Source organism: Danio rerio, chromosome 3 (genome assembly GCF_049306965.1).
Source record: "Danio rerio strain Tuebingen ecotype United States chromosome 3, GRCz12tu, whole genome shotgun sequence".
Lineage (NCBI taxonomy): Eukaryota > Metazoa > Chordata > Actinopteri > Cypriniformes > Danionidae > Danio > Danio rerio.
The window spans coordinates 27,574,270-27,597,150 of NC_133178.1; the positions used below are offsets into that span (position 1 = coordinate 27,574,270).

Here is a 22,881-nt window from a genome sequence, read left to right on the forward strand (position 1 = left end):
GTCTTGGTAGTTGCACCAGTCTGTCCCAAAGACTGAAGAACACTCCCTCTGGTTTTAAAACATTCCCCCATCACACACATCTTTTCCAAACCCTTGGCTTGTACAAACAAGCCACCGAGACTTAAATGTCAAAACCTTTCCTTTAGGTCCAAAATGTTCTGTAAAGGTTTGTTTGCTACATTTTTGCTGGTTAATGGTTAAAATATTTACATTTTAGTATTTAAACTAAATTATGGGTGGCATGGTGGTGCAGTCGGTAGCACAATCACCTCACAGCAAGAAGGTCACTGGTTCGAGCCTTGGCTGGGTCAGTTGGCATTTCCATGTGGAGTTTGCATGTTCTCCCTGTGTTTGCGTGGGTTTCCTCCAGGTCTTTTGGTATCCCCCACAGTCCAAAGACATGCGGTACAGGTGAATTGAATAAACTAAATTGTCCGTTGTGCATGTTTGTGAATAAGTGTACATGGATGTTTCTCAGTGATGGGTTGCAGCTGGAAGGGTAAGCTGCCTAAAACATATGCTGTATAAGTTGGCAGTTCATTCCACTGTGGTAATCCCAGATTAATAAAGGGATTCAGCTGAAAAGAAAATGAATGAATGAACTAGAAATCAGTTTCCGTTTGAACATTACCCTTTTATTTAATTTTTTTTTTACAGCTAAATTAATAAATCCTCAGTACAAAAATTTGACCAATGCATATGTGCTGTGCTGTGGATAAAATTTAATTGCAACAACAATCAAGGGCAAACAACCTACATTTTTAGTTATTATAGAAACGTAGGTTGTTTGCTCTTTATTTTCTAAATAATAGTAAAATATGATGTTTGTTCTTTAAAACTAGCCAAAATTAAAATCCTGTAGTATACTTTATTTTAAATAATTGAAAGTAACTGTGTAATTTTTATAGTATTAAAACGTTTATTTTAAATTGTGTTGCTTACCAGGAAAAAAAGAGTTTATTTACCCAAAATTTAAATAAATTGTCCTGTCGTCATTCATGGACTTGCTCAACATGTGATGCTTTATGTTTGTTTATTTTTTAAGTTGTGCATGGACACAAATAAAGGTTTGGTATTATTTATTTATTATTATTACTAGTAGTAGTAGTAGTAGTAGTAGTAGTAGTAGTAGTAGTAGTAGTGTGTGTGTGTGCGTGCGTGTGTGTGTGTGTGTGTGTGTGTGTGTGTGTGTGTGTGTGTGTGTGTGTGTGTACCCCAATGACTCTTTAAAAAATGCATTTGCCCAAATAAAATCAGAAATAGCTCTTTGCTGTAAAACAGTTTCCTGCCCCTGCTTTATAATATGATTCTATTAATGTCAGATAATTTATAAGCTAACATAAACAAATATCTATTTTTGTTGTTGTTTTGTAGCTTGCCTTTTTGTAATAGGCCGATGATAATACAACAAAACATTTTCAACATGTTCAAATACTGTATCTGAAAAACATGTTTTTATTTTTTCATCAAGCGAAAAGAGAATATACAATCAGTACATTAGAAAATGAAACAAATATAAAAAGACAAACAGAAGGGGTACATACTGTATATATCACACATTAAAGAAAATGATTTTAGAATTTACAAATTTCAGTTGTTTATAAAGCCTTTTTGTAAAAGAGTTATAAATAGTTTCAAAATAATACTGCATTTCAGTAAGCAAATTTTTTTTTAAAAGACATTTATGTTTGTAAAATTATGTAAATAAAATAAAATTAAGGAAATATATTTTCTTTTTATTCTGTATTGTAATTGTCAAAACCAAACAAAACATTTTCCCATAGTAAGGAAAAGTCTTTATCAACATTCTCATTTACAAAAAGGGAAGATTATTCATCAGTAAATACTCTCTTAGTAGGCTAGTTCAATTTGGCAATGCAGTTATTCCAATTTGCTTTAGAAAGATCTGAAAAATATGTTGTTGTTTTTTAAACAGTAAATGGTGAGTAATTATTACAGTATAATCATTGTAAACTGTAGAAGGAATGTAGAGGAAGCCAGGGGGGTAAAAAAGAATTTTTTTTTTTAAAAAAGTTAAAGCGTCAACTTGTCCAGCATGTGTTCTACGTAGAGGATGCCCTTCCAGCTGCAATCCATCACTGGGAAACACCCATACACTACGGACAATTTTAGCTTACCCAATTCACCTATACCACATGTTTTTGACTGCGGGGGAAACCGGAGCACCCGGAGGAAGCCCACGCCAACATGGGGAGAACATGCAAACTCCTCACAGAAATGCCAACTGACCCAGCCAAGGCTCGAACCAGCGACCTTCTTGCTGTGAGGCGATTGTGCTTACTCTCTGCACCACCGTGCTGCCGGCACAATATTCATAAAATAATAACAAAACACAATAAGTTCAACAAGAAATACATAAAAAGTAAAGCTTAAAATAAAAATAAAATGTTAAGAGTGTAATTAATTCAAAATCAAGTGCTGATGTTACAGGGGAATCTTAAATAGGGCATGACAAGATAATGTTTTTCTACTGTTTCCTAAACTAGAAAGTGTTTTCTGAAAAATATGTTAAGTTGATTTTTTTTTTTTTTTTTATTGAAAATACAAAATCCAAATACAACAAAATGGGATTCAACTTTACAACTTGTGTGTCATATATGGAAGGCTCAACACAAAATAATATACAAAGATACAAATGTAGTATACAAAAAACATTCAAGTTAAATAAATCCAAGAGTGAAAGGAAAACGCAAAAATTAAATAAATAAATAAATAAATAAAAATTAAGTACAACATATATATCATCTATGGCAAGTTATATACTACAAATAAATTGAACATTTTTAAGGCAATTTTTGTTTTCATTTTAACCAGGGCATCTGAAAATATTTTAAGTTCTTTTTTAAATACAATAAGTAATGGAGGTGTTTTGAAATATCTACATTTATGAATAAAATATTTGGCTAACACAATTATCATATTTATCAAATCGTGTAAAGCAGAGCAATCTTTAGTAATTCCATATAGTACATCTTGTAATGTAAAAGTCAAACCTTCAGCATCCACGTTTTTTATTATCAACCAGTCTTGTACTTTTTTCCAAAATGATTGAACGGCGTTGCAAGAGAAAAATATGTGTTCTGTGTCTTCACTAAAGTGTTTACATAAATGGCATGGTGAGTTTTCTAAGTTGAATTTTAGGTGTAAGAATCTATTAGAAGGGTATATATCATTTAATATTTTAAATTGTACTTCTTTTTGTTGATGTTTTTAAGCTCTGGGAAGCGTCATGTATTGATTACGTCACTTCCGTTTCTTGGACGGTTGCTAAGCGACATGATGTCTGCGTCGTTCCACTGAAAACATTCAGCGCTGCATCTTCAACTTTACAAAAAAAATACGTTTTTGTTTATGGAGTAAAGCTGCATGAAGCGTTGGGTTCAATAATGCCGCCAATGACGATTAAAGACGGCGAATACACGGCCACCGTGTACAAAATGGTGAGTTCTTAGCTGCACAAGCTAACAGGCTAACCTTAATTTAGTTAACGTTTCATCTTCTCTCATCTGCTGTTTGATTTCATCCGCGTTTTAAAATAAGCGACAGGCATTTTATGGAATTTCTGGCTTTTATTAATTTATACCTATGTCTTTGTAAGATTAAAGAAGGGCGATATGGAGACGCAATTCATATCCTGAGCAAAGAACATCAGAAACACACTAAAGTAAGTTAGACTGCACCAATTCTTTATCTGTTAACATCCAAATACGATCTAACTGTAACCATACTAACTCTTAATAACATCAATAGCAATATATTATTACTGCATATATTATTTAACGTTATTGTTATTATACTGGGATTTATATACAGCTAACGTTATGGTAAAATAATTATGAGGCCACTTGAACATCCACAGTTTCTATGGACTTGTTTTATTTTATAAAGGTCTTTCTAGATAACATTTTTTTGTCTAGTAATCAGTCATCATATAATTATTTAATCATATAATCAAAATGATGTATTTTGTCTTTAAAAAATGACAGCTGGAGTCAAATGTTTTCGTTTATTGTGACTGAAGATATTGGTTATTCTACCAACTATTGATTTTGTTTCCCTTAAAAGTTGTTAAAACTTTGCTATTGTGTTATCTTAAACTGATTAAAAACATTAAAACCAAATCACATTAATAACATTCCTATTTTCAATTTATAAGAACTGTCATTAGCAGTTTACAGAATAAAACATGCATGAATAAACAAAATACAATTTACTGAAAAACATAACTATAAATCATAATTCCAGAGAAACTGGGATATTATATACACCTTTATGATTTATTATTTCTCTGTTTATATCCAGTCCAGGGCTGCTTTGTCTCTCCTTGGCTACTGTTACTATCACATGCAAGACTTCACTAATGCAGCTGAGTGTTATGAGCAGTTAACACAGCTTCACCCTGAGGTGGAGGACTACAAACTTTACTACGCCCAGTCTCTATATGGAGCATGTGCCTTTCCAGAGGCCATGAAGTCTACTTTTCTCTTGGACAACACAACAAGTCATACCAAGGTGCACAAACATCAAATTATCTTTTGTCATCATATTTGTGAGTGAATTACATTTTTACCAGCCTTAAAACTGAGTTCTGCATTGCAGCTGTCCCATGAAATCAATAAAAATTAAATAAAATAAAAAAAAAGCATCTTGGATTGTTGTAATTAATTTGTACCCTTATACATTTTGTAAAAAGAACCACATGTTCCTAAAGTCACATAAAAGCTTATCCATAATATTTAAGAATATATTTTGTTTTATATCTTTGTTTTTACTTGCATCGGTTAAAAGTTAAAATACCAGTATTGCAAATTATATAAGTTCTTGCAGCATTACCATAATTTGTTTCAATTTATCCTTCATCACTTTGTGTATACAATCCTATTTGTCATATCAGATTCAATTCAAGTTTACTTGTATAGATAAAATATTAGTATTGTATTAGATAATGTATTGGATTTATTTTGTTATTTTTAATATATATATATATATATATATATATTAAAAAAAAAAAAAATATATATATATATATATATATATATATATATATATATATATATATATATATATATATATATATATATATATATATTCACAATAGTTATTGTTTCAAAGCAGCTTTACAAAAGGTGCACATTATTGCATCACAATCAAAATCAGAAACATGTGAACATTACACTTACACATAGTTAACCTGCTGTTATATAGTACTTTGTGTAAAGCTGGGCGATTAAACAAAAAGGAATTGAAATCGATATTTCGAACCAGTAGTCGATGTAATTTTTCTAGGTCAAGCTTTTTCCATGACTTGCCCTACCGCATGTGGGGTCCATTGACCCCGCTCTGTTAGCCACACTTTGCAGCCAGATCTGACCTCTGGTCAAGTAGGATGATGGATCCGTTTTTAAGCCTTACTTTGCACTACATTGACAATGATTTGAAGCTGCGCCATGAGACAGCATAATTTCCATTACAATGAAATTATTATTTATAATAAAATATTTCTTTACAGAAGATGCAAGAATATACAGTTTAGAACATTATTTACAGGATATACAAGTTATCTTATTTAAAAGTGATACTGTTTATTTTCTACTTTTATTATGAAAAACATTGAAAATAATTTATTTTGTTTCCAAAAGTGCAAGTTATTAGTTTCACTGTTGAAAGTGACTGTTGGTTTTAGGCAATGTTTGTTTTAAATATCAGTTCTTCAATGTTGATGTTAAAAAAATAATCATATATAGTAGATAGTGTGTGTTTCCTTCAATTATTTTAAAGTTAAGTAATGCACCCCTCAATCAAAAATCACTTTTTTAATCAAACGTCACTTGTAATTTGTGAGCATATTTACTGTACAAAACTTGTCAGAGCACTATGAGGGCAAAAAAATAAACTAAATAAATAAATAAAATTACCGTTTATTAATTGTAATCGAGTTAGTTAATATTTACTTGGATAGTTGGCTTGGATAGTTGGCATCATATTTTCACTGGTCTTATATCTGATCAAGTGGCACTGCACAAGTTCTAGAGGCCTCAGGGTTAGCAAATAAATCAATTATTATATTTAAAAAAAAATTATATAAAAAATACAAATAAGTAATAATAATGTAGTCATTAATAAAAATGTAGATTTACAAAAAGTATATATTATATTACTTGACTCTTGATAATAAACTCAATTTAAAATCAGTATTTATTCATCATATTACTTTGCTTAATGTGTTGAAATGGGCTTTTATAGTAATTCTATTGATCCTAAAATAAACATATTATTTGTCCAATTTATAAACAGATGATCAAACTGCAGGCTGCAATCAAATATGGAGAGGAAGATTATTCTGGTGCAAAGGTAAGAGCATCTTCTTTTTTTGCAATTAAACATCCACATGTCCTATGAAAAAAAAAAAACCTGAAGAAAAATAAACATCCGGAAATATGGATAAATGACGACTCGGTTTTCAGTCTTCTATGAACTGTTTCATTAAGAAGCACTGAAGTCTTATGTGTTTTTATTCTTTCATTAATTTTCCTTTGGCTTAGTCCCTTTATTCATCAGGGGTTGCCACAGCCGAATGAACTGCCAACTTATCTACCATGTGTTTTACACAGTGGATACCCTTCGAGCTGCAACCCAGTACTAGGAAACATCCATACATACGCTTTCACACACATACACGACGGCCAATTTATTTTAACCCAATTCACTTAGCGCATGTCTTTGGACTGTGGGGGGAAACCACAGCACCCAGAGGAAGCCCACGCGAACACAGGGAGAACATGCAAACTCCACACAGAAATACCAACTGACCCAGCCGGCACTCGAACTAGTGACCTTCTTGACTACTGAGCCACAGTGTCGCCCCTCATTTGTTTTCTTCATAAAATATTTTATTTGTATTGGGCAATATTTTTGAGTGTCCTGTCCCTTTAAGTGCCCAAATGCATTCAGAGACCTCAGTATACATGAAACACCCAGTCAGAACGCTGAGCTATGGCACATGTGGAAAACGAATCACCATCTGACCACAGAATGCAGCATATATGAATGTTTATTTTGCTGGAATCTTTGGTTTTGCTTCTCCAGACACTGGTTGAGCAGTTGCCTCAGGAAGATCCAGACTATGATGTGGATCTCGGCTGTTTGCTTTATAAGGAAGGCGAGTTTGAAGAGGCCTGCAAAAAGTTTATGTCCTCCATGAATGTACTAGGCTACCAGCCAGGTGAGCTTCTTTACTTGTGCTGATTTATAACTGTGTGTGTTTGTGGTGTCTACATGCTAATGCTTAATAGACAAAACACGCAAAAACATATACACACACTGGTGTCTCATAGTAACTGGTTAGCCAAGAGTAACAAACATAACATTGACTGGCTGACCACACCGCGTAAGGGTAGTAATTTTACATTTTTATGGAAATGAATGCAATATGGGGAGCTTTTGACACACTGACGTTTTATAAAAGTAGCTGTTGTAATGTTGAACTAATTAAATGTTGTTGTTTTTTTTCTTGTTACAGATCTGGCATACAATATAGCGCTTTGTTACTACAGTTTAAAACAGTATGCCTCAGCGCTCAAATATATTGCTGAAATTATTGAACGTGGAATTAGAGAGCATCCGGGTATGTGTGACAGAAAATCCTTTACTGTAGGTGTTGCAAAATGCTAAACAGTGAGTTTCTAAGACCGATTTTATGTCTTTAGAACTGAGTATTGGAATGACGACAGAAGGCATTGATGTAAGGAGTGTCGGCAACACCCTCATCCTGCACGAGACTGCTTTGATTGAAGCCTTTAATCTGAAAGCAGCTATTGAATACCAGCTAAAGAACTGTAAGTATAGATAAAGTGTCTGGCCTGAGGTTTCATGTAGGCGCCTTCCTATTATATACTTGGTTATTTGTGCTGTTTATTCATAGTGTATATAATAAAACAGGTTCATAAGAAGAGTCTGTGGCCTTCGAGGATTCGTTTATGCATTTGATTTAAATGCAACTTCTCATTTAATCATCCGTTCACCTTCATGTTGTTTCATACCATTGAGAAATTTGCTCATCTTCATCAAATGAACATATTTTTAACAAGTCTGAGAGGTTTCTGTCTCTCTATAGATAGTTCGCTAGTTATTAAATCAAGTCTGCCTGTGTGCAGTCTAGATCTGTTCTCTATTTAAAATGTATGATCCAAAATAAAAATGAGAGTTAGATATTGATTGAAGGCTGAGCAGTGGAAGTCTTGTATCTTGTCAGATTAGGCACACATACTGTATTACTTGTGAAACTTGAGCAATCAGTGTTCTCTATTTTCAAACAATTACTCATTGTAATTACAATGACAATTTATGACACCTTAAACATCACTCTGTCTCATGTTTTTAGATTGTGCTGCAACCATCAAAATCTAAAAATGTTTATATTTGCAAAGTAAATGTTTTTGGTCAGTGGAAACATTGCAAATCATGTCTTTTGTACTTTTGTCAAGTAAATATTAAAGGTTAAAGAGACAGTTTTTCGAAAATAATGACATTTCTGCCATTATTTACTCAGCTTCAGGCTATTCCAACCCTGTATTAATTAAATGATTACAAAACCATTTTGTTGGACATAAAGGAAGATATTTGGAAGAACGTCAGTAACCAATTGGATCTTGCAACATATTTACTCCCATTTAATTTATTTTTCCAGCTATGTATGTAAAAGGCTGGCGAGATCTGTTTAGTTGCTTGAATTCTTCCAGATATTTGTGTGCTGAAAAAACAATTGTATATGAACAACCTGAGGGTGAGAAAATGATGACAGATTCTTAAATTCTGGATGAACGGTCCCTGTATAGAGATTCAACAAATCAGATGTTCCTAATTTTTATTGCATTTTACAAAACCCTTTATTTTACATCTCTTTACGAACATTCATTCATTTTCTTTTCGGCTTAGTCCCTTTATTAATCTGGGGTCGCCACAGCGGAATGAACCGCCAACTTATCCAGCATATCTTTTATGCAGCAGATGCCCTTCCAGCCGTAACCCAATCTCTGGGAAACACCCATACATACTCAATCACACACATACACTACGGCCAATTTAGCTTACCCAATTCACCTATACTGCATGTCTTTGGACTTGTGGGGGAAACCGGAGCACCCGAAGGAAACCCTCACGAACACAGTGAGAACATGCAAACTCCGTACAGAAACGCCAGCTGACCCAGCCGAGGCGATAGTGGTAGTGGGTAGTGCCACCGCTTCACCCTCTTTACAAACATTTTAGAGAATAAGAGATCTGGACTTTCTACAGTGAGACAGAATTTAAAAATATCTCCATTCGTGCTCTGAAGATAAACAAAAGTCTTATAGGTTTGTAATGTATTGAGCATGAGTAAATGATGAACAACCAGAGTCTTTTACTAATTAGATTTCAGTTAGCTAACATAAGTTTTGTAGCACTTATGTAATTAAAAAATGTAATTGAGAAATATATTTAAATCTATTTGCAGATGCTGCAGCACAGGAAGCACTGACGGACATGCCTCCCAGATCAGAAGAGGTAATAAAATGTTCACTCCTAAAATGTTACCATTTTTATTCAAATGTGTTTTTAATTTATTCATTTTTTATAAATTGGCACACTGCTTCCACATACATACATGCATTTTTTTGTTCTATTCAATTATGTTGTAATAAAGAGATGCTATGTCGTTAAACTGTACTTTACCATAATAAAACAATACTATGCAGGTAAAAAAGTTTTCTCACAAAGCTGACATATTATGCCATGAAAATATTCACACATTATGCATATTCATGTTATTCACACAATTGAAAGAAAAAAATTATTAAATTCGTGACATGACAACATTGGCCTATTTCCTATGCAATATATAAAATATATATTTAAAAAAAAAAAAACGGATACATAGACAAATATATTTTATATGCCATATAAAACTATTGGCATGGTGAATGTGTTTGGCAAGAGCCATGGCCCAGACAGAATCTGTGCACTTTCTTACTATTCCTGTGGAGCATTTTGTTAAAACATTAACAGATTTTTGCAGAACGATTTTGTAAGTAAAGGAGCTGAAAGCATAATAGATGAAATAAAATAATAACTTCTTACTCTTTACTTAAGGTTTAAAATGCAAATCCATTTAGAACCACTTGATTGGTAATGGAAGCTACAGTTGCTCACTTATATATCCACTATAAGACTTTAAGACCTTTAAGTGCTGCTTCACAGATCTTATTGAACATAAATCATCTTAACATTTGCATATTTTTCAATATTACTCAACATTGCATTAACATCAAGAACATTTAAGACTATAGAGGCACAAGAATTAAAACTTTGATTTAAATGATGGACTGTCAGAGGAAGCATTAGTAGTTACCACTGAACTAGACAATTTTGGAAAGCTATATGAAAATTAATGACAACATCAATTGTAGAGTATAATTAGGTTAATTTCGTTTTCAAATAACATCACTTTATTTCTGGAAGGTATAATGTTTGAATGATGTATATATTTGCCATATATTTTATGTATAAATATACATGCATATTCCCTGCTTAAAAGTAAAGGATACCAGTAGAGAAAAAGAGAACATTTTAAAAATGCCCCACACAAAAACAGATCTGGAGAAGAGAAACACAAGTAAGGCATGGGCAGAGGAATTAAAGATTCTCTGTGTAGTCTGTGAAATAATTCATAGGATATTGGTCATAAAATTGGATTAGCAGATTGCAAGACCTAAATGCCTGTTGACTTTATTCTAATTGTGCAAGCAGAATAATAGAAGAAAGGCTGCTAAAGCTCTTTAAATACATGATATTAAAATTTTAAACCTAGTCCATCAAAAGTGACAGTCAATTAGTATTTGTAGCTCAATCTCATTACATATAAACTTAATCAGTGTAATCATTACACACTGCTTAATCAAAATGAATTTGCAGTACATCTTATCGTATTTATCCTTCATTACATAAAATCATAAGAACTTCTGACGGGGGTTTCGGTGATCATTTCACAATCTGGTTATAATGTGTATGCATGTACACCTAGCTTATAATCTAAAATTAGAAAAAAAATGAAGATCATCTTACTATTTACTCACACCTCACTTGTCACAAACCTGTTTGAGTGTCTTTCTTCTGTTGGACACAAAAAAGATGGTTTGAAAAATGTTTGAAACCAGTAACCATTGACTTCCATGGTATTTGTGTATGCATGTACACTTGGCTTATAATCTAAAATTGGAAACAAAATTAAGATTATCTCACTATTTACTCACACCTCACTTGTCACAAACCTGCTTGAGTATCTTTTTTTCTGTTGAACAAGAAGATGGTTGGAAAAATGTTTGAATTCTGTAACCATTGACTTCCATAGTATTTGTTTTTCCTATGGGAATCAGTGGATACCGGTTTCCAACATTCTTCAAAATTTTGTCTCTTGTGTTCAATAGAACTCATAAACGTTTAAAGATGCTTGAGGGTGATTAAATAGTGAGTACATTTGAATTTTTGTGTCAACTAACTCTTTATGTGCTTTTCCAATTTAATAATCTAAAGTGCTTATACAGTATTAATAGCACATTACTGTTTTTTTCTGGTATATTTCCAGGTGATTTAGCTCCTATATCTCCCAAAAGTTCTGTTTTCTCATTTCTGTATAGCGATGCAGAAAACAAAAGCTGCTGGATAAGACAAGATGCCTGTCAGGAGAATATTTTCCTCATTAGTTATGCTGTTTGATCTGAGCGTGCTCACTCTTGCAGCATTGCTTCTTATGAATCAATGTCATAGGCATGCCAATTCACTCGCAGAACTTTTATCCTATATTGACAGACCATGTGCCATCCATTCTGGGAGACGAACAAAAAAAAAAAGCCAGTTTTACTAGCACAAGAGAAGTTTAATTTTCTCAAATGCTAACAAGATTGCCTTCAGTTATGCACTGGGAATTGCCTGTTTTTTGTGATTCTGTGCAGGGCTTAATCCGTTTCTGCAGGGGTTTGTATTGTGAGAAATGGTAAGCCCACACCTGCTGGCTGGAATGATGGTGGGCTGCAGGGACATGTCTCTGTGCTAGTTTGTTCTGGCACCTAGAAGTTAATGAGTCCAAACAGTGATCCATCTTACATAAGCACTCATTAAATACACAGTTTCTTCCCGCAGGACAGGTATTTTTAAACACTGCATCTGTAGCTAGGACTAGCGTAAGAAATGTATCCGATTTATTTATTTATTTATTTTTCAAATGCAGGGTGTTTAACAAATTAGTATTCACAGAGGTTTGCTATTTTTTATACAGCGTCTCTATATATGATTTGAGATTTAACTAACATACATTACAGTTTTACTGTTAGTTTATATATGCACTGATAACCCTCCATGATGAAGCCTTTATATGCAGAACAGAACTCTTGTTTTGACAAATGCATAAGCAAACACAGATGTCTGCTGCCCTCTAGTGACAACGAATGTCACTGGTGATTCCCTACAAAAACATTTGACAGACTTATCAGTTGGGATCTATTTAAAGTCATCTATATTTTAGCAATAGCCTCCTATTTCTTTGTCTCTATTTGCATACTGATCCACCTTATTTTTCATGTAAGACATGTATAAATTTGTAATAATGCGTATGGCTTGCAGTGTAATTAATTAACTTTTTGGGGGTTATTTAGATACAAAACATCGTATTAGACAGCTTGAAAGCACACAGGTATTTTTAACAGACTTTAATAATTTGTAATATTTCATAATCTTGTTATTGCCTTTTAGTAGCCAATTTGAAGTTCATGCTTTTACTGAAGACTGTTCACTTCAGTTAAATTGTTAAATAATAAAATTAAATAATAAAAGCCACATTTAAAAAACCACAGGGACTGTTTTACATTCAAATAATGCATTTCTATAAACGTTCTTTTATAGAAAAGCATTTTTATTTTCACTCAATTTTGTCTTTTTTATTATTTTTTTATTTGTATTTAATTTGATGAAAGCTTTGCTTTTAATGTACTGGTTTTATGACAATATGTTCTTAAAGGTTTAAATTGTATGCACCATATACTAATAGCCAGTAAAGCTTAAATGGCACTAAACTTAAAACATGAACAGAATGCGTTGGCATACACTACTGTAATCTCTTAGCTGTCTACTCTGATGCTTATGTATGCACATTCTGTCACTATTTAAACTGCCCTGTCAATCATTTTGAAAAACGTTTTTAACATCTACATTAAATCTAATGTAATTTCTTACTGGATTAAAAAGAAATGAAGTAGCATGTTGTTTTCCAAATATGCTCATGTGTGTTTGCATAATGATACATTTCGAAAAGGTAATGATCAAAAATATTTTTAGAATATCTCACTGCATTGTTGCATGTGAAATAATAAAATAATGTGGGTAATACTGATTTTGTTTTTTAGATTTTGATTATAAAAACTTTATTAAAGCTCTCTTCATCAGTATCACATAATTGCAGTGTTGATTTTTAACACTTTGTCATTAATCTTTGTAGTTTTAATCAAATCCTCAAATCGGATATTCATGAACTTGCACTTTCATCCCATTCAAAATGTTAAAATTTGAAATTTTCATCCCCAAAAAACAGAACCATCTAAATACTTTAAAATACACACATTTTAATTTTGATTTCTAGTTTAGAAGTTGACATAGCATGATAGGATCATATACAAATTGGAATGTATGATGTCAACCATAGAAATGAAGAAAACGTCAGTGATAAGCATTTCTTTTTTTGAAATTAGGAATTGGATCCAGTTACTCTTCACAATCAGGCCTTAATGAACATGGACACCAAACCTACAGAGGGCTTTGAGAAGCTTGCTTTCCTCCTTCAGCAAAACCCCTTCCCTCCTGTTACTTTTGGCAACTTACTTTTGCTTTACTGTAAATATGAGGTAAGTGTACTATATCGATAACACTTCTTACTTCAAACTCTTTAATTAATGGCATTAAAATTATACAAATTGTCTTTTAAGAGGCTATTACAATGCATTGTTCTTTCAAGAGGTGTACAAGAGGTTATTTGTTTGTGCCATCTACAGTACTTTGACCTTGCAGCAGATGTCTTGGCTGAAAATGCGCATCTCACATACAAGTTTCTTACACCGGTAAGGCACAATATTTATTTCCTTTCAGCTCTTTAGTTTTATTTAAATGGAGTCATGTAGATGCAAGTTTCTTTTTTATTAGCTTACATAGTCAGTCCAATAATAACTGATTAATTCATCTGGCCATAAGGCATTTTGCAAGTAATAACACACCAGGTAATAATTGTAGAGTAGCTTTATTCAAATTGACATTTATATCAGCCCAAACCTGCATGAAGACTGTAGTGTTCAAGTTTTGTTGCTCTGTTTTTAGTATCTTTATGAGTTCCTGGATGCCATGATCACATGCCAAACAGCTCCTGAGGAAGTGAGTGATCTTTTGAAGAAATTTCTGCAAGACTTTAGTAAGCATTCGATTTTAAATGATTGACTTCTCATCTGTTGTAGGCGTTTCGAAAATTTGACGAAAATGCTGGGAAACTGACTGAACAGCTCCGCAAGGTTACGAAACAGGTTACGGCTTGGCATTTTGTATTTTTAGAATTCTTAGCACACATCCCTGCTTGTGTTTAATATCGAATACACCATGATGAAATCAATGTGTCTGACGTTCAAATGGCAAATCAGAAACTCTTTTTCTTTAAAGGTGCAAGAAGCAAGGCACAACCGAGATGATGAATCCTTAAAAAAATACGTCCAAGACTATGACGAAGTCCTTGAGAAGTACATTTATTCTTAGATTTATGTAAATGCATGTAAAATTGTAACTATATATTGTATAACAACATTTTGTTTACACTTCACTAAAATATTTCGTTAATATATTTTCTAGCATTAACCAATAATTAACAATCAGTGCCATTTCTAGGCATAGGTGAACTAGGCAGTCGTCTAGCCAATGAGCGCCCCCTGGCCCACAAAGAGTATAATGATTAATCCATGGATATAGCAGCTGCTTTTTATACGGAGACATTAAACATAACATGTTTTAGTTTTGAAGGAGACACAAGTAATTCATCTAAAAATTACTTTTGAGTAACTCTTATTTCAGAAAATATGCACTAAAACCAGACACTATCTGGAGCTTCAGCATCTAAGAAGCAGAGAAACCCTGATATTGTAGATAAGTATGTAACATTATTATTGCTAGCATAGTGGAGTAATTCAGAGTAAATCAAAATTACTTTAACCTTTAAATGCAGTATTGTCCTGTTTTGCATTGTTGTTTGCGTAGTTTAGCATTTACTAATGCATAAGTAAAGTTCATGCTTGTTAACATTAGATATTGGAATATATGTTAACATGAACCAACAATGAACAACTTTATTTTCATTAACTAACATAAACTAAGATCAATAAATATTGTATTACTGTAAAGTTGCAACCTAATTGTCAGTATGTTTTCTTGACATTCTTTTAGGTACATCCCTGTACTAATGGCACAGGCCAAAATCTACTGGAACCGTGAAAACTACAGCATGGTGGAAAAGATCTTTCACAAGTCACTGGAGTTCTGCAATGAGCACGACACTTGGAAGCTGAATGTTGCTCATGTGCTCTTCATGCAAGATAACAAATATAAAGAAGCCATTGGCTTCTATGAGCCCATTGTTAAAAAGCATTATGAGAATGTAAGTACAGTGTAATACTGCCAAATGCCCTTTTTGTGCATAATATATTTTACTATATAATATATTTATAATTAATATTTAAAATACTTCTTTAATACCAATTTATACAAATAGATATAAAATAGTCCGTACTTTAAAAAAAAATCACATTTTGAAATATTCAGATATTTGATCAAATATGTGCAGTTCTGCAGATGCCTATGTTTGGATTGATCGTTAAAAAACAATAACACAAACCAGCCAATCAGATTTTTTTTAAACCATGTTAAAAATGCTAATAATATTGAACAAGAGAGAGAAATACAGAGATGAAAATTTGAGGATTTAATGTGCACAAAGATAATTGTGCGTGCAAAATTGCCATAACTCTGCACTATTAAACACTACAATTATTCAATGACTTCCTGAAGCACAGCAATCTGCCTTTTATGTATCATTAAATTCATTTTGATGATTTAATTAGCTAATAGTGCATTCTAAAATCTACATATTTTATGAATAAATTAGTAGATAAATATATAAACATTTGTCTTCTTGTGATGGTTGGTGAAGCTAAATTAACAAACCTAAATATTTGAAATGCAAACATGTTCTTTGCTCCTCTGCTTGCTAGCTGGAACAGTGTAACATTCAAGAGTGTCCCTGCAAAACTAAACCCTCGGTAAAAATGATCTGTGACTCTTGGAGTCTTGCTGTGTGACTGCATGGGATTGCGGCATGTTTTTTTTTTTATGCACTTATTTATTTTCTTTTAATTGAAGAGTGGCTGATATCATTCAAATCTTTGCAAAACATTAACTGACCCATTCTGTCCTGTAGATCCTCAACGTCAGTGCAATTGTTCTTGCAAACCTGTGTGTGTCGTACATCATGACCAGCCAAAATGAAGAGGTAAACATTTCAATCTAAATGAAATATAATTAACACAGTGGGAGAAGATGTCTTCCCTACATTTATTTTATTTATGTGTGCGATTACAGGCAGAGGAACTGATGAGGAAAATAGAGAAAGAAGAAGAGCAGATCTCCTATGATGATCCAGACAAAAAAATCTTTCATTTGTGCATTGTCAACCTTGTAATAGGGTGCGTACAATATATTTTTTGCATAATCGTTAAATCAACACACAAGTGCAAATTTCCTAAGCATTTTTGGTGCTATATACAGTTGAAGTCAGAATTATTAGCCCCATAGAATTATTAGCCCCCCTGTTTATTTTTTCCCAGTTTTCTGTTTAACAGGGAAAATATTTTTTCAATCTATTTCTAAACATAATAGTTTTAATAACTCATTTCTAATAACAGATTTATTTTATCTTTGCCATGATGACAGTAAATAATATTTGAACATCATTATAAATAATGTTATAGATATTTTTCAAGACACTTCTATACAGCTTAAAGTGACATTTAAAGACTTTACTAGGTTAATTAGGTTAACTGGGGAGCGTAAGGGTAATTAGGCAAGTTATTGTATAATGATGGTTTGTTCTGTAGACTATCGAACAAAATAATTTGCCTAAAGGGGCTAATAATTTTGCCATGAAAGTGGTGATTAAAAAAATTGAAACTGCTTTTATTCCAGTCGAAATAAAACAAATAAGACTTTTTCCAGAAGAAAAAACATTATCAGGCATTCTGTGAAAATGTCCTTGCTCTGTTAAACATAATTTGGGAAATATTTAAAAAAAGAAGAAGAAAAAAATTCAAAGGGGGGCTAATAATTCTGACTTCAACTGGATGTCCTTTACATTCTGAAATATTACATTTAAATGTTGTAGGTTAGTATTTTTTGACAAGGAGACATTGTTTTTAAAACCTTTGAATGCAACAAGGATGCAAAAAGTTGTTCACACTTTATTTTGATGGTCCGTTTGTTTACCTTAACTTACATTGCATCTACATGCCAACTAGTTCTCATTAGATAATAAGTAGACTGTTGGGTTGGGGTTGGGGTTAGTGTAAGTTGACATGTAATTGAAAGTTTTTTATAGTCAGTTAAATGTCTGTTGAAGGAGCAGTATCAACAGATATTAAGCAGACAGTCTACTAATACTCAAATGGACCATCAAAATAAAGTGTTTCCGAAAAGTTAAAAGATCAAATAAACGTTGTTTTTTTTCTTGATCTTGTCACAAAAACAAACATTAAACAGCACAACTGTCTTCAACATTGATAATTTTCAAAATATTTCACCAAGTAAGTATAGCAGATTGATTTTTGTCATCACTGTTATATATAAGACTCAAAATTCAGCTTTTCTTTTGCAATAATAAATTGTATTTAAAATATAACAAATTAAAAAAGACTATGGTTTCTGCAGGTTTCACCAAGTCAAATTTAAGACTATTTAGGACCTTTTTAAGATCATGAAGAGTGAAATCTCAGACCTACAGTATATAGGGCTAAAAGCTAAGAATTTTTTTAATGGACCAGCAGGAAAAAAAAATGTACGTGCCCCATCAAAAAAACTAATTCTTATTAGTTATTTCTTAGCCAAAAATTTCAAATAATGTGTCAAAACAAGCAGATCCTAGTTGCATACATACTTTTTTTCAACATAACTTTAAAAACGAAATGTATGGACAGACTGTTATAATATTGTTACTAAATAGAGTTTTGCTAAAAGTTTTATTAAGATGTATTGTTGGTGATTGAAAGTGTGTTGGCGTTACAGTGGCGCAATGGGTAGCACGATCGCCTCACTGCAAAAAGGTCGCTGGTTTGAGCCCCGGCTGGGTTAGTTGGCATTTCAGTGTGGAGTTTGCATGTTCTCTCTGTATTTGTGTGGGTTTCCTCCGGTTGCTTCGGTTTACCCCACAGTTCAAAGACATGCTGTATATATATAATTAGGTAAGGTAAACTGTCCTTAGTGTACGTGTGTGAATAAGTGTGTGTGGGTGTTTCCCAGTAATGAGTTGCAGCTGAAAGGTCATCCACTGCGTAAAACATATGCTGGATAAGTTGGTGGTTCATTCCGCTGTGGCGACCCCTGATTAATAAAGGGACTAAGCCGAAAAGAAAATGAATGAATGAATGTAACTGTGTTGAAGCAGTTGGGTAGCTTTACATAAACAAAGGAAAATTAAGAACTTTTTAAAATGATTTAGGACCGAAAAAATATATATTTTAGTGAATCTAAGACTTTTAAAGCCAAAATCTTTTCTTTTTTTTTAATTTAAGACATTTAAGAGACTTTTTAAGACCCTGCAGATACCATGTAATAATTATCCTATACAGTACTATACTTTGTTTGATGAAATAAATATAGCTTTATAAACATAAGCACTTTGAAAACAATGAAAGACATATATTTTTCTTTAATAATTAAAGAAATAAAAACCTTTCTGACCTCAATCTTTAAATGTTAATATATATTTTTTGTTTTTAAATTAGGGCCAACTGTAACTTTAAATTTAAAGACATATCATCAGTGTGAATTGCACTTATAATTTGAAGCATATGCTTTCCTTCAGGACTTTGTATTGTGCTAAAGGGAATTATGACTTTGGCATTTCCCGAGTCATAAAGAGCCTTGAGCCATACAACAAAAAGGTAATTATTATTTATTTCATATATACAATGCTTATAATAATATGTAAAGAGGCTTTATAGCACATCAACTTTCATGTCTTTTATTTACTCTATTTTTCAAAGTCTTGCTCAAATTCCATTATGTTATTTTAGTGTATTCACAAATACAGACGTGGACAAATTAGTTTGTACTCTTCCATTGAGATATATGAGTGAAAAACTGATAAAATAAGTGAATAGGTAATAATTAATACAAAATGATTCTAAACTGAAAATAAACTAATGAAAATCTGATATTTCTTTTGAATTGTGGTTCAACAGAAGCATTAAAATAGGAAAACTAATGAAACTGGCCTGGACACAATCGAAGAGTACCAACAACTTTGTCCACATCCGTATCTATCCTAGAGCTCTGTCCAGCTGCATAAACAGTGTTACATAACATTCTGGTTCTCACAACAGTGTAGCAGATGCACTGTCTTTGCCTTTTTAGACTTAACTTTTTATCAACTTGATGTTTACCAGTTTTACTGGTGTGATTTTTCATGTGATGTTACTTAGTTATTTTCGCTTGGCATGACACTGACGTCCTGTTTTTCAGCTTGGAACAGACACATGGTTCTACGCTAAGAGATGTTTTCTCTCGCTGCTGGAAAACATGGCCAAGCACATGATCATGCTCAGAGATTCAGTAGTGCAAGAGTGCATTCAGTTCCTTGAGCACTGTGAATGTAAGTATATGGTATCTTAAAGCACCAGCCTATTAGAGGGCCGCAAGATGACTTTAAAATAAGACAAAATATGATTGAAAATAAGCTAAAACGAAAGGTAATTGATTCAATCTAGACTTGTGATTTTTATTTAAGAACAAGAGATGTTAAAATGTAGGTTTTAAACTTCAATACTAGTTATATTAAGCTCTAAATTATTTTATAAGCCACTGTAGAATTACAGTATTAAAAAATCTTAAAGGTCACATGAAATTAAAATTAAAAAGAATTTAATGGTAATTTCATGCTGTTAGTTTTAAGGATGTCTATAGACTATTTTAATGTAGTCATGCCATTGGCCCTTGAACATTTCCTGCGAGTTCAAACTATTTCATAACTTTAACAAGAGGCAATTCAATCATAACTTACTGTTAAAACAGCTGCCATAACATTATTTATCAATATGTGGCTCTTTTTGGATTCTCGGAAACTAAAGAAATTAAAAATGTAAAACAGGAAATACGTTGGGACCATTGTTTTTGTTTACATCCCTCAAAATTGTCTATTAGCGAGTTTGCTCCAAAATAGAAATAAAATTTATATTTTGAACATATAAAACTAGTATAAACATCCTAAACTTGCAGTTTGTCACTTCTGCCTAAATTGATCAATTATTTTTTTGGCACCTCATACTTCAGTTTCTCATCATATCTTGATCAAATGCTCTCTAGTATCTAACATGCCTTTCCCCTTTCAACACGCTTCTCATTTGCTTATTATTTGACGGCTTGAGCTCAACTGGCAGAGCTGTGATAAAAAATAAAATGCTATTGGCTGTTATTTTTAAAAGAGGAGGAGCTACTCTTTGTCCCATCCTCTCTTCATTTTTCTTTTGAGACTACATTAAACATTAAATAAAAGCTGCACATTTTAAAGCACTTCATGGTTTTATTTCAGTATTTTTCTATAATCTCAGATGACTACAAGGAATTTTAAAGGTGTAATTTCTAGGTCTGTAAAAATCATGGAAAATTTGTATTATCTTCCTAGCAGGCACACAACATCACAAGATTTAGGTCCTGATGTCAGGTGACCAAAATTCAATGTCTAGCCAGCGTCTAAGGACAACGTTATTTTGTCATTCAATAACGATGTCAAATCACATTGATATTTGGTTGATTTTAGGTTGTATTGGAAAGTGACCAAAATCCAACAACTGATAGACGTCATATTGGTAACGTCCACACAACGTCAAGGTGTAACATGATTAGACATTGATATTTAGTTGTTTTTAGGTTGGACATTGGACACTGACATCGGCCTGATATTGGGTTCTGATGTTAATCTGATTTTCATTTCCAAACAAAATCCACTGTCCCCATGACGTTGGGGTACATATGATTGTATTACTCAATTATATATATAAATTTTTTTTTTTCAATTTTTTTTAGATTTAATTAATGTAAATTCCCCATCCCTCCTAATAAATAAATACTTTAGTGTTTATCTGTGAATAATTAATACATTTGTTAATCCTATAAACTGATCATGGCTCAACGGAAAACTATAATTTTACAACTTTAATTCAAAAGTTATATAATAATCAATAATTTAATAAAAGTTTGAATTCATTTTATGTTTTTATTAGGGTTTTAAAGTGTCAGAATTTTGGACATTCACAGTGAATAACAAAACCGAAAATGCACAGCTTATCTTTAACAGCAGAAGTTGCTCAGCTGTCTTGGTGCGCTTCATTTATCACCTTTGATAATGGCTCCACAAGTAGAAAGATTGAGAATTAGCATGACCCTCACGCTTAAGTGTTTGGAAAATAGGTGCTGTATCCTATTTCATTCATAGCAGGACTGTGTCAATGGACAGCTTTAATCCTCCTGTAATACGGAAAGATTCAAAATCTAATCCACTGATTACTAGTTTGCCGTTGATTTGATTGTTTAATTCAGTGGAGATGAAATGCTGCTTTTTGAAAGCAGAGACGCTAATTAATTTCCAATCCTCAGATTCTCCATGGGACTAATTACTTTCTCCCCTTCCTCTCTAGTGTACGGCAAAGATGTGCTTGCCATCATAGAGCAACCTCTGGAGGAGGATCGCATGCACATTGGCAAGAACACCGTCACGTATGAATCCCGCCTGATAAAAGCTCTCTTCTATGAAGTCACAGGATGGAATGAGTAACCCTTATACATCACGAATATTCAGAGACACACAGCGTGGTTTTCTCACTGAAGCTTTAAAGTCTAAATGATGTCTTGGATAGATGGCAGTTTGACTAATAAGGTATCTCAGCTTGGCTACTTTTTAAGCGGCTTTTGGGGAGATCACGCTGTTTCTGGACTGAATTCAAACATGCATTTTTAAGCATGCATTCATTGTAATAATGAAGCCACAGGGGTTTGCTCCCTCGAAACAGGAAAGCTTAACCCATGAGGAAATATTCGACACAGAAGGGCATCTATTTTTAATTTAAACTAAGCTCTGTTTGCTCTAAATATTATAAAACATGTCTATTTAACCTTTTAGGTTCTGTGCATCACAGTCAATGGCATTAAAACTGTACAGTCTAAATATTTTTCTTCAGAATAAAAAAGAAAATAGATGGAAATAAATTGTTTTTTTATTTATCACAAAATGTACATTTTGTTTATTTATTTGACTATTAAAATTTATTGTTTTGTATTTTATCTTCAAAGCCAGGCTTATTCACTTCTTAGTATCATGTTGTTTTCACATGCACAGCATAAAATCCAACATACATTCACAGAAGAAAAGAATAAATACTAAAATACTGATCTACACAGGGTTCCCACGCTTCTTGAAAGTACTTGAATTTCAGACATATGAATTCAAGGCCTGGGAAGTACTTTAAAACAAACATTGGTCCT

General features: G+C 32.6%; 1 protein-coding gene across 13 annotated transcripts; it reads left to right on the forward strand.

Annotated features, from left to right (window-relative positions):
* The first annotated feature begins 3,266 nt into the window (after positions 1-3,266).
* Positions 3,267-22,684, forward strand: ift70 (intraflagellar transport 70). Of its 13 annotated transcripts, none has more exons than XR_012400647.1 (20): positions 3,267-3,461; positions 3,620-3,685; positions 4,324-4,533; positions 6,316-6,372; positions 7,108-7,243; positions 7,541-7,645; positions 7,728-7,856; positions 9,515-9,564; positions 13,797-13,949; positions 14,097-14,162; positions 14,416-14,469; positions 14,550-14,615; positions 14,749-15,229; positions 15,523-15,733; positions 16,347-16,394; positions 16,553-16,624; positions 16,714-16,817; positions 19,208-19,286; positions 19,867-19,996; positions 22,038-22,605. XR_012400647.1 is itself a non-coding variant. In XM_021471716.2 (20 exons), exons 1-20 carry the CDS (start codon positions 3,408-3,410, stop codon positions 22,172-22,174), a joined length of 2,004 nt encoding a protein of 667 aa, XP_021327391.1. In that variant the 5' UTR covers positions 3,267-3,407; the 3' UTR covers positions 22,175-22,605. The 13 variants fall into 13 exon arrangements, 7 of the variants coding, with proteins under 7 accessions (XP_021327391.1, XP_021327382.1, XP_073799750.1 ...); XM_021471716.2 differs by having other exon boundaries at positions 14,749-14,825; XR_012400646.1 differs by lacking the exon at positions 16,347-16,394.
* Positions 22,685-22,881: the final 197 nt, after the last annotated feature.

What these genes read in the sequence shown, in the direction of transcription:
- ift70 (XM_021471716.2), top strand. Translation starts at nt 3,408, where the DNA reads ATGCCGCCAATGACGATTAAAGACGGCGAATACACGGCCACCGTGTAC. An exon ending in ATTGTCAACCTTGTAATAGG is followed by an intron (nt 16,818 to 19,207) that starts GTGCGTACAATA and finishes GCTTTCCTTCAG; the next exon opens with GACTTTGTATTGTGCTAAAG. An exon ending in GTTCCTTGAGCACTGTGAAT is followed by an intron (nt 19,997 to 22,037) that starts GTAAGTATATGG and finishes CTTCCTCTCTAG; the next exon opens with TGTACGGCAAAGATGTGCTT.